Source organism: Gymnoscopelus microlampas (assembly GCF_963454915.1).
Source record: "Gymnoscopelus microlampas genome assembly, chromosome: 4".
Taxonomy (NCBI): domain Eukaryota; kingdom Metazoa; phylum Chordata; class Actinopteri; order Myctophiformes; family Myctophidae; genus Gymnoscopelus; species Gymnoscopelus microlampas.
This window is the reverse complement of record NC_139941.1, coordinates 4,938,965-4,951,601: the sequence shown is the minus strand read 5'-3', so window position 1 is coordinate 4,951,601 and position 12,637 is coordinate 4,938,965. Positions and strand designations below refer to the sequence as shown.

The 12,637-nt window shown below is 39.6% G+C and overlaps 1 protein-coding gene across 1 annotated transcript in view; it reads left to right on the top strand.

The window, feature by feature from the left end:
- Positions 1–12,637, top strand: part of LOC311044352 (uncharacterized protein) — a 202,793-nt gene that overhangs the window by 187,365 nt on the left and 2,791 nt on the right. Inside the window, exon 2 of the mRNA XM_084055852.1 lies at positions 8,809–8,997. Within this exon, the coding sequence (XP_083911978.1) occupies positions 8,875–8,997 (123 nt within the window). The 5' untranslated portion in view covers positions 8,809–8,874. The remainder of the gene's footprint in view (positions 1–8,808; positions 8,998–12,637) is intronic.

The following is a 12,637-nucleotide window of genomic DNA, read 5'->3' as shown; positions in this document are numbered from 1 at the left end:
TTGATTGATTTAATACTTTATCAGTCAAACAAGGTAAACAGCATGGAGGTACAGTAAAACATTTAGGCTAAAAGGATAACACAAAAAACACGTTTTAATAATTCAAATTAAATATTTGTTCTATCACCGTAATTAATTTGTTGGGTAATATAACTAAATATATAGATTCAGGTTACTTTTTAAAATACATATTTTTCTATAGTCTTGCTAACACTTTCGAGCCTGCTTTAGAGTTTCCAGAACCATCTCTAACAACCTGTACTTATTTAGTTTTGTCAGTCTTAGTAGGTAATAGCTATGTACATGGAAGATAGAACAATAGATATACATTTTAGGAATCCGGTGTTCACTATCATGTTATTTTCCTGCTCCTAGCCATCCTGCACATGGTTGTGTGTAAAGAGGAGGTTTCTCCTGAACTGAAGAGGAGCCCCAGTCTGCTCCAGGAGGAACCAGAGCCTCCACACATTAAAGAGGAACAGGAAGAGATACTTCAAAGACCAGAGGAGCCTGATGGATCAATATTGACATTACTAGAAGTGAAAAGTGAAGTTGATGATGAACACATCTCTTCACACTGCTCTGAAGTTGAAGTTGAAGTTGAATCTGACACTGAAGTCACTGAAGACAGTGATGATTGGGGGGAGACAAGTGGAGGTGTCCTCACTGGAGAAAAACCTTTCCTCTGTAAACGGTGTAACAGGAGTTTCAGTTGGTCATGTCACCTGAAGAGACACCAGTGTATCCACACTAAAGAAAAACCTTTCCACTGTAAACATTGTGACAAGCGTTTCAATCTGTCATTTAACCTGAAGATACACCAGCATGTCCACACTGGGGAAAAACCTTTCCACTGTAAACATTGTAACAAGAGTTTCAGTCGGTCAGGTTCTCTGAAGACACACCAGCGTATTCACAATGGAGAAAGACCTTTCCACTGTGAACATTGTGACAAGAGTTTCACTCGGTCAGGTTCACTGAAGACACACCAGCGTATCCACACAGGAGAAAAACCTTTCCACTGTAAACATTGTGACAAGAGTTTCCGTCTGTCAGCTGGCCTAAAGAAACACCAGCGTATCCACACTGGAGAAAGACCTTTCCAATGTAAACTTTGTGACAAGAGTTTCTTTCAGTCAAGTCATCTGAAGACACACCAGCGTGTCCACACTGGAGAAAAACCTTTCCATTGTAAACATTGTGACAAAGGTTTCAGTCGGTCAGAGAACCTGAAGACACACCAGCGTATCCACACAGGAGAAAAACCTTTCCACTGTAAACATTGTGACAAGAGTTTCATTAATTCATCTGATATAAAGAAACACCAGCGTATCCACACTGCAGAAAAACCTTTCCACTGTAAACTTTGCGACAAGAGTTTCAGTCGGTCAGAGAACCTGAAGACACACCAGCTTATCCACACAGGAGAAAAACCTTTCCACTGTAAACATTGTGACAAGAGTTTCAGTTTGTCAAGTTATATGAAGACACACCAGCGTATCCACACTGGAGAAAAACCTTTCCACTGTAAACATTGTGACAAGAGTTTCCGTGAATCACGCCAACTGAAGACACACCAGTGTCCACTGTGACACACTCTTGTCACAGTGTTAACAGTGTGAGAAGAGTTTCAGTGCTCTGAAAAGATATCAGTGCATTCACACCAAGGGAGTGAAAAACACCGTTCCACTATAAATCAGCTCACTGGGAGGATCAAATTAAACAGCTGTATGTTGTCAGGGAGTTGGATAGACAAGCAAAACTATCATGGAGATTCATAATGCTCCTGTCAGTAGAAGTTTCCATTAGGACTCATCTTGTGGAGTCATTCTCCATCTCTTTTGTTTTTCTTATTTTAAAACATTACTACAATCTACAAAAGTGTAGTGTTAACGGTAACTTTTTTTCTTTCTTCTTTTACTTAAAGTTATTCCAAATGATTGTGTTGTTATTTATTTATAATATAAATGACCATGTAAATCATATTGATCATATAATCTAGGACTGTTTTTCCGGAATTTGAGTTTTTATATCATGATTTGATGTCATTGTGCTGTATGCATGTGCAATGAATGGGACACCATTTCAATTACCTTTCTACATGTATGTTTTATGAATTATGACAGTAATTGTTACAATTAATTAAATAGCTATGATCATTATTAAGTTGTATTACATTATTAAATTGTGACGTGAATCTGAATCAGAATCAGCTTTATTGTCACATAACAGGTTTACACTACAGGGCGGCAGGGGGAGAGAGATCAATCAAAGACAAACAAATGATCTACATATTTACACATAGTACCTGGGGTAAGATATAAAGGTGTGTGAGCATAGCAGCAGATGTATACTGTACATGATATACTATTGAGTGGACGTTAAGGTCTGTTAAGTATTTCAATCAATCAAACCATTTCAATTATTTTAATTATATGCTGGTAAACTGAGGGATGTATTTTATTATGATTTATGACTAATAATTACACCTAATGTAATGACTATGATCACTATTAAGTGGTATTACATGTTGTGTGATGTGACAGCAAATTAAAGCCTGTGCAAAGCCCTTTAGCACACACAGATGTGCAAGATGTTTTATTACTAAGCTATAAGCCTAATGGATTATTATCAAGAAAGTGAAATACAAGCTATGATCTCTTAACATTACTACAGTGCTCAAAATAATTAAGGGAACACATTTCTCCCTTAATTCTTTTGAGCAGTTTTTGTTAGCAGTATATACACAGTTAATGAAAACTCAAAATAATTAAGGGATCAAAGTGTTCCCTACATTTCTTTGAGCAGTATATTTGGGATGTGTGGAAGAATTTAGTCTGCAGGCACAATTCAGAATCAACTTTAGTGTCACATGATTACAGATGTAAAAGAGTGGGTGAGATCATTCTTTGTACAAGCTCTCAACATCTACGGTTACAGGAAGAATTCAAATAGAGAAAGAATATAGAAGAAAGGAACACATAAGAAAAAAAAAGACTAAACAGGAAGCAACTGCATGCAATTCTAGAAGTATACTGTTGACCAGTGACTCCAGGAAACAACACTGATGATGTGTCCAAGTTTGTGCATCAGTAGATGTTTTGTTAACTGAAATACTCTGGGAGTACTAGTGACCAGTGGGTGGCGAGCACGAAGAGTGTGTTGACATCTGGAGAGACAGAGGGCGGCCGGAGAGACGGCAACCCGGGATGGAGAGTGTTGGCAGCCCTACCACTTCTTCTGAGGGGAAGAACCCAAAGCAAGCTACATACTGAGGTACAACCTGCAACATTCAAGAGGGTTTAAAAATCCATCAAGGCAGAATGAGATGTTTGAAAGCGGCAACGACGACACAACGCACAGAAGTCACTTCTGGTCAGACGCACTTCTGGTCAGGCCCGGAGGCAACCCACAGTGCCCAGAGCCTCCTAGTGTCGCCAACAGCTCACCTGCTACCCTAAGCCCCCAAGAGACAGTGGGGGCAGTAGCATGCCACTTGGACAAGGCCGGTGTCTCATCAGCCTTGGTTGGGACTTCTGGAGGAGGGTGCTTGTTGCAAGACCCGAAACACCCAGTGACTGAGGATATAACATTTATTAATATAACAGAGCCATACCTGCAGACAGGACTGATGAAATAGGATTGTGGGTGTGTTTTTATACCTTCTTGTGGCCCTAGATCTTGGCACACAATAAAACGAAATCTCATGATTAGTTACACCATTTTAGGTCAGCCTGACCCAGTCCAATTCATAAATTACAATCAATATATCTTACTGAACTGTATGCTGTTTCCCAGAACATCCTGGTACAATAGCCAAACTCATTGCTTTGAAATAATTGTGATAATCTTACTGTGTCACAGTCTGAATATACCATACAGTCTGAATTTTTCATAGACATATTGATATAGTTACATAGTTTGAAAATGATATGGGTAATAACGTGTTTAATACAAGGTATATGTTTCATCCTGTAACATGCTATATATTAGTGTATGTTGTATCTTGCATTTCTATGAGACGTGATCAGACCTGTGCAGCATCAATATGCACTGATGAAAGCTGTGATGGATGTAGTGCTGCAACTATCCATGACTTTCTAAGCAATTCATCTATAGATTACTTTTCTGATTAATCAAATAATTGTAATAGTTATTTTCTTTATGTTTATTTTTTTCAACAAATTGATTGAGGACATCAGCCCTACATCATATTATGTTGCACAACAGTGTCGTGTAAGACTTGTGAAAACATGTGACGTGTCGTGAGCTTGTAGATCTGCTATTTTCAATATTTTTGGATTTTACATTTGTGGTAAGATTTTGCCTACATGAATGACCTGATTATTAACTGATTATTAATTGGTTAATTTATTAAATTAATGATTAACACTTATTTTTCTATAATCATTTAATTTGCTTAGTTGGATGAACTGCTTTACTCCTAGATGGATGTTCTCAACAGGTCAGGAAGGTCACATATGTTACTGTATATGTGGACAGTACCCGAGACCAACAGTAGGGGGCAGCAATACACCAACTGGCGTCTAGACAAAGTGGTCGCCAGAAGAAGAACATACCCACAATGCAGTAGTGAAAACAACATGGTGTGTTGACTAAAACTAAACAATAAAAGCCTGGAGATCGAGGCTAGTGGTGTTGACTGACTGTTAGCTGTCTCGTGTGCAACGCATAGGTCCAGCGTCCAATTTGTATAGGCTATGCACTCCAGTGAACAGCATTTGTCCATTTAGATACATTTGTAGTGTTATTAAAACGGTTAAAAACGGTTTTTATTACAAATAAACATAATCTGTGTTGTCTAGCTTCGTTTAAATGCTTAATGTATAGTTTTAATGTGCAAATGAATCGTTTCTCAATGGCCTCTTTTTACTCTAGAGTGTACTCTTATTCTGAAGAGATCGACCGGAAGTCTTATTTCTGATAAGTTATTTCTGCTCATGGAACACAGCTTTGATGTCTCCAGCAGTGTTGCCAGATTCTGTGAGAGAAACAAGCAACCAGGTCTAGGAAAACCAGGCCAAAAGAAGCGAATATGGGCCACATGAGTACTTTAATATGTACATCAGCTGTTTGAAAATAGCAGACCTAGTGAGCTTGTAGATGGGCTATTTTCAAATAAAATCTTGCGGGGAAATTATAATAAGCAGATCTGGCAACCCTGGTCTCCAGTCCCTGCACAGGCAGCAGCTCTGTGTCTACTGTCTGGCAAACTGCATTGATTCACTTTATTTCCTCCTCTCAGGTACAGTATTGTGTACCAGGCTTTATTGGGATAAGTGTGGGAATGTATTGTCATATTTGTATTATTGATTCATTACTTGTACATAATATAGTCTATTATTCTATGACAGACGTGTTGTGTGTTTGCTGTATTGTGGTGAGAACTGGCTAACAGACTAGCTCCATTAAGAACCTCTCACTCCTGTATATACAGCTCCGAGATGAGGTTCCATGTCGTTGTCATCCAGAATCTGTGGAACGTCCGCCAAGGCTCCGCTGTTTACCCTTTTGTATACATCGTATCCCAAAACTAATGGTAGATTCCAAACCGCACGGATGTTTAAGGTTTGGTCCGGCGCATAATATTTTAGGTCTGGAGCGAAACTACCCGTTTAAATCACTTATTTAGTCAGCCTGTGGCCATGTTTCTCATTCACCCCAGAAACCCCCCCTACGCCCGCTGCCAGTACTGCTCACGGTTTGGCTACAATGGGAAACATGGCCACAGGCTGACTAAATAAGCGATTTAAACGGGTAGTTTCGCTCCGGACCTAAAATATTATGCCCCGGACCAAACCTTAAACATCCGTGCGGTTTGGAATCTACCATTAGTTTTGGGATGCGATGTATACAAAAGGGTAAACAGCGGAGCCTTGGCGGACGTTCCCACCGATTCTGAATGACAACGACATAGAACCTCATCTCGGAGCTGTATTGCGGAGTGAGAGGTTCTTTAATGGAGCTATACTAACGGACATGATATAGATGTTATATTGGCTTTTGTTTTCATGGATACTGTAGCTTCACAGCGTGGCTATGAGAGTATAAACAGTGAAATGCGCTTATGCTAAGCTAACGAAGCTAACTAGCTGTTTAACGTCCGGTGAGCTGCATCACGTTCATTCACTGAAGTGTTAACGTTACTGGGAGACATTGGCCATTGTTCTTTTTGGTCGTCTAATTATTTGTAGTAATAAACCACAAGACATCAGGACAGTCTCCAGTGGTGTAAAGTAACAGTAGACACACAGAGTTTGATTCTTTAACGTTCTACGCCACTACATCTCGGAGGCAAATATTGTACTTTTACTCCACTATAATTATTTGAAAACTTTAGTTACTAGTTATACTTTGCAGATACAAATAATTATTATATTATAGAACATACATTAGCCACTTTAGCCCTGTTTTATATTTTGAATTATCACTGATTGGGTCTGGAAATAGTGGTAAAGCTAGTATATACTCTGTAGTGCCAAACCAGAGATTGTGATTTTCAACACTTATATGTCAAGAACCCCCATTTGATATGTTTTTATTATTTTCTTATCTCTGGGACCCCAATGTACAGTCAGTCTGAGTCTGGTAAATGTACTCACTTTTGAAAAGTTCTTTACTTATGTTTTACTTAAGTAAAAGTATCAATACTGCAATGTAGAGAAATACTCTGTTGCAAGCAAAACTCCGGAATTCAAAATGTACTTGAGTAAAAGTACAAACGTATTGGTATGAAAATGTACTTAAAGTACCAAAAGTAAAAGTAGTCATTGTGCAGAATGTCCCCATTTCAGAAGTTCAAAATGTATAAAAAAATCTTTTGAAAATAGCAGATCTACAAGCTCACAATGCGATGCAGACCAGTGGTTCTCAACCAATGGGTCGGGATCCCCAGGTGTGTCCCCATGTGATTTATTTCCCCAGATGACAGTGAAGTGATAATTTAAGGACTTTTCAGACTTTTTTTTAATACCTAAAAAAGAAAGAAAATAAAAAAACACCATCACTGCATCAAAAGTAATTAACACACTACATAACTGGTCAAACATTTGCCAAATTGTTAAATAATATAAGAAAGAGGCAAACATTGTGAAAATACCCGATCTACAAGCATCGCAAGGCCTTGTGAGCGTGTAGATTGGCTAATCTGTAGAACCGAGTCAACCTAAATGTAATGCCTCAACTACAATTCCAACATTTGTCAGGGTGGGGGGGTCCCCAGTTCAAATATGATTATTTTGGGGGGTCCCCAGTTCAAATATGATTACTTGAGGGGATCCCCAGTTCAAATATGATTATTTTGGGGGGTCCCCAGTTCAAATATGATTACTTTGGGGGTCACAGCCTGAAAAGGTTGAGAACCACTGCGTTAGACAAGCGACTCTGCAAAGGCACGCCAAAAAGAGCCAAGGGGCAGTCACCAGTCAAGCCATGGGATGACATTTATCTTAGTCCAATAGGCTCTACGCATGCACAGCAGCCACATTGGAAATACATAGGCTATATGCACAGCAGCCATATTGGAAGGAAATTGGGCCTTCACAGGTGTTACCAATGATACTAATGAAGGCTCTGTTCCATTTAGTGTAGCACAGGGGTTCTCCAACGTTTTAATTTCAAGGACTCCCATAACTCTGAGAGAGTACAAATGGAACCAAATGGACCCTTACGGGTCCATTTGGTTCCATTTCTACACTCTCAGAGTTGCACACCCGTAAGGGGCCATTTGGAACCTCCTCAAGGAACCATGAGGGTCCCTGGACCACACTTTGAGACCAGAATGGAACAGAGCCTTAATTAGTATCATTGGTAACACCTGTTAAGGAAGTAAGAAGAGGCCCAATTTATTTCCAATGTGGCTGCTGTGCATAGAGCCTATTGGGCCTCTTCTTACTTCCTTCACAGGTGTTACCAATTACACTAATGAAGTGTGTTCCATTCTGGTCAAACAGAGCCAGGGTGCTGATATTGTGCATGTTGGCTCACTGGAGACACTCTGCTACACCAGTGGGTCTCTTAAGGTCCCTCATGGTTCCTTGAGGGGGTTCCAAATGGTCCTTTACTGGTATGTAACTGAGAGTGTACAAATGGAACCAAATGGACCATTCGACTTGTTACAATGTTTACTCTGAAACTCTCAGAGTAAAAATAATACTGAGAATCTTACATTGTAGGCTACTGTACATCGGGGTCCCAGAGATTAAAACTAAAACAAAATCGTATCAAAGTGTCCATTTGTGCACTCGAGTTATGGGGGTCCTTGAAATTAAAACGTCTGAGAACCACTGTGCTACACTAAATGGAACAGAGCCTTAATTAGTATAATTGGCCTGTGAAGGAAGTATGGAAGAGGCCCAATTTTAAAAATGTTGTCAGGAAATATTTCTGATCTGCTGACGGAGCATTCCACTGAACAGTGGCTGCATAATAAGAAGCATGTTTACCCTTAAGTCTCTTAAACCTGGGAGGAACAAGGTCAAAGGAACTTCTCCTGGTGGAGCACCCGTGAGCAACCCTCACTAGAATGTTTCAGACAAATAACAGAATATTAGCCTGCACGTGTAAAAATAATATAACTGGCATAGTTTGACTTACCGGATTGTAATTGAACAAATAAACCAATTTGAGCAAAGACATGTGTGTCACAACGTCTTCACACTAAGATGCTTTTTTATTGAAAAGCAGAGCAATCCCAGGTATGACATGGTACCAGATAAGACAGCAACAATGTGATACTGTACTGTATTTTCTGGGTCCATTTCATGTCTAATGTGTCTCTCTTATCAGTCAACAGATACTGAGGACCAGGGTGAGAGTGAACTCCTGATTGAGAAGGTGGAGGGAGCTGCAGGGATGCATCGTGGGGCTGTGGAGACCAGAGAGACTGGCCGGGAGGCCTTCACAGGAGGAGAAGATATTGCCTCCCTGGAGGATCACAGTGACAGTAAAGTGGCTGCTCATCCCAGTGAAACAGAGGTTAGTAGTGGATTCAATGTTATCTCCTTTGCTTTTGCAAACAGCGAGTAAAGCACATACTGTACATCCAAAGTTAAAAAGGCTTGTTTCTGGGTAGAGACAAATACTGGAGGAAAGCAGAGTCCTCACACTCCAGCTCCAAAGGTATTTTTATTACATTTCTAGCTTAATAGCTCTTCCTCAGCGCGAAGCAAACTACTTACCTACTTAGCTGAGGCGTCAGTGAGTGACCAGTGTTCGACTACCTTTTTTCCACTCACGGAAACTAAATAAAATCTAAGCTATGATGAAAATACTGACAGTTTTGTCAACAAATGAAAACTAAACTAAACAAAAATGTCAGGTAGGACTAGTGGACAAGGGATCCAGTAGAACTAATACAAAATCCTTTCATGTTTGGCTGTGCGTGGGTGTCGAAAATAGCCGATATACGCGTGAGCTTGTAGATCGGCTATTTTTTAGTATAAACCAGGCATGACGACGCCATCAAGGCCTATACATGCATACATTTTAATCGACTAAATCAAGTAGATCATCATGTAGGTTTAACTAAAACTAGACTAAAGTAAAACATTTCACATGAATGACTGAACTAAATGGAATTTTATTTAAAAGACGATGACTAAAACGGAATCAAAATTTGCTGTCAAAATTATCACGGCAATTGACCCAGCTGGCAGCAATGTAATAATCAGTCAATTGAAATGGGTGCAATACAATGCTCAATATTTAACACAGTCTCTCTAAGTCGTCCTCAAACGAGCCCTCCATCAGCGTCTCCGGTCATCTCGATTCTCTATACATCTGGCCAGCTGGTCTGTGCTTTTGGCACAAACATATTTCTTTTGCACATCCACCACATACTGTAGGGAGGTGTGGGGTGTCCTTTTGATTGATACCTGTGTGTTTCCCACAGTACAAGTTTTTGACGGTGTCGATGACAATGACCAGACTGCTATCTTCTCTGATACACTTAATAGCGTCCCGTACAGATGCTTGTTGGTTCTTTGTTCATCCTGTTTGATCTCTTTAGATTTCCTTATGTACTTTCACTAGAAGGGATGGTTTTTGCTGAAGTTTTGAGTTTTTTTCTGTATTTTTATGTTGATATTTTGAACATGATTTTGGCAGCTGACATCTTACAGAATGTCAGTTCTTCCTGGACTACAATAGATGACAGCCCATGTTTCCTGTAGTTCCAGTCAGACTAGCCCCTCCAGCTGATGTCGATCACCTTGTTAAGACTGCTCTAAGGTGTCTGTTACCTTGTCTACCAGCACCTCCACAATAGAGGATATGCGCATGCTTAAAGTGAATGGCACATTGAGTGGCAAATCGAGTGGCAAAGAAACATGCAAAATGAGTTTAACATTGTTTAATGTTGTTTAATGCAATCAGATATGACTTTTCTGTTTGGATGCATGGGCTGTCAAGGCCAGAAAGTATTTTTTTGACACTCAGTAGGCATTCCTGCATAACTTCCGGTTTTGATGATGATGTCACACGCATATCCTCTATGAAGGGCATCATGACACTCCCATAGTAACTTTAGAAGATATGTAAACACCATCTAACAACATTAATATTTTCAGACACAATACAGATGACTAATTACCTAATACAGTTTCAAACAAATGCATAAAGAACAAAAAAAATGCCAAACAAACTAAAAAGAAACTCCAGTCAGAGAGAAGGGTCTCTCTTCCCTGACCACTTGGTACAGTCTGACTAGGTATTTGACGTGGGGTGTGTTCGGATATATAGCACTGAGCGCACTGGCCAATAGAAGCTAATACGTGAGTGTGCTCCCGGTGCGCATTTCCAGCTGGAGGGGAAGGTCTGACTGGAACTACATGAAACATGGATGTGCCATGAAGCTCATGGGTGGCAAACCTCACACCGGAAGTTCAATGAAATGCATGGCAGTGAATGGGAGCCGGCTGGTCTAGCTTATGAACAAACACTATTTCTGAACGATCGGTTCAGGAATATAAAAGAAGACATATCACAGGTTGTTTTCTAATGTTTTGTTTTTCGATGAGCACATTGTATAATTTCATTGAGGCATCTAAAAAGTGGCAGTTATCATTTCTGGCTCGGTGGTATCGCGAGATTTGGTTGCCAAACTGGAAATGCTGGCCAGTCTTGCGATACTTTGGCACGTTCAGAAACGTACTTTGTGCTCTTTAGATACCTCTATAAAAGTATACAGTGTGCAGTCTGTGCACATGGAAAAGCAACATAGCAGAAAACAATATGTGATATGTCTTCTTTTATATTCCTGAGCCGAGTATTTCCGTCTCAATCGTTCAGAAATGGTGTTTGTTCATAAGCTTTACCGCCGGCTCTCATAGACTCCAATGTAATTTCACCGAACTTCCGGTGTGAGTCTACCACCCAGTGCGACGAACCTGCCGGATGGAATTCCAGTAGAGAGAAAATTATGTCGGCGACCTTTCCTTAAATTTGTTGTTAAAAATATCAATATCAAATATAATTAATGTTCGTCTAATGTTATGAATCAATGCATATTGCAAGCTAACTGATATTGACATCAGTCATAAAGGATCAGCAGGTAGGCTTAATGATTGAACACCAAATGCTATGTATTATTAATCGTTTTGAGTCGAAAATGTATTTGAAATCGATTCCTGACCCCAAGAATAGAAACCTAACACGGGATAGCAAAAGATTCACACCCCTTACTGTACAGTATCAATAGTCTTTTGTTGGCAGCGTAGCCAAATGTCTCACATTTTTTAAATGTGACAGGAAAAGGGACACGCAGTTAGGAATCCTTACAAATTCTACTAAGTAATGGCCTATCTGCCCAGGTTAAAGGCCAAACACTCAGAAACTTTAATGGATGAATTTCACATAACTTCACTGGCGGGCCAATAATAATACATTTTACGAAGGCAGTCGCAGGCTGTATTGAAGAATTAGTTCAGGCTCTGTAGCCAACAATATGGGGTGCCAGTCAAGACACAGGAGTCGGAATGTCCTTTTAGGGTTTTTATTGTGGTCACTCTTCGTAAACCAAACATGAACTGAGCTCACAAACAAAATCTGTCCTCAGCACCTGGGTTGGACATGTCTGCTTTAGTTTAAATGGAATATCTTTCTATCTTTGCCCATTCTGTTTTCTGTTGGGGGAGGAGGGGAGAGGGAAAGGGGAAGGGAACATTCTTGTGTCTTTTTTTTCTTTTTCAATTTTTCCCCTTTAGAACTTGATGTGGAGCTTGCTGATTTAATGTAATGTTTTTTTTTTCTCTCTTCAGGATTTTTTTTATTTTTTATTTATTTTATTTATATCCTTTTTTTTTTTGTGGTGAATTGAACGGTGACTGGGGACCCATGAGGGAGGGAGGGTATGAGGAGAATTGTGTGCTGTTTAGAACTGCACCAACCTTGTACCTTGTATGTTAAATGTTATGTTGGGTGTGCATTGTTTTGTATTGTACTGTTTGTCCTTGTGTGTAAGAAAAGAAAAAAGAGGCATGAGTCTTATTACCGCACCTGTACCTGTTAAAATTACCCTATGCTGAATAAAAATCATAAATACAAAAAAAAAATGGAATATTATATATATATGTGTGTGTGTGTGTGTGTGTGTGTGTGTGTACAGTATATTGGTTTA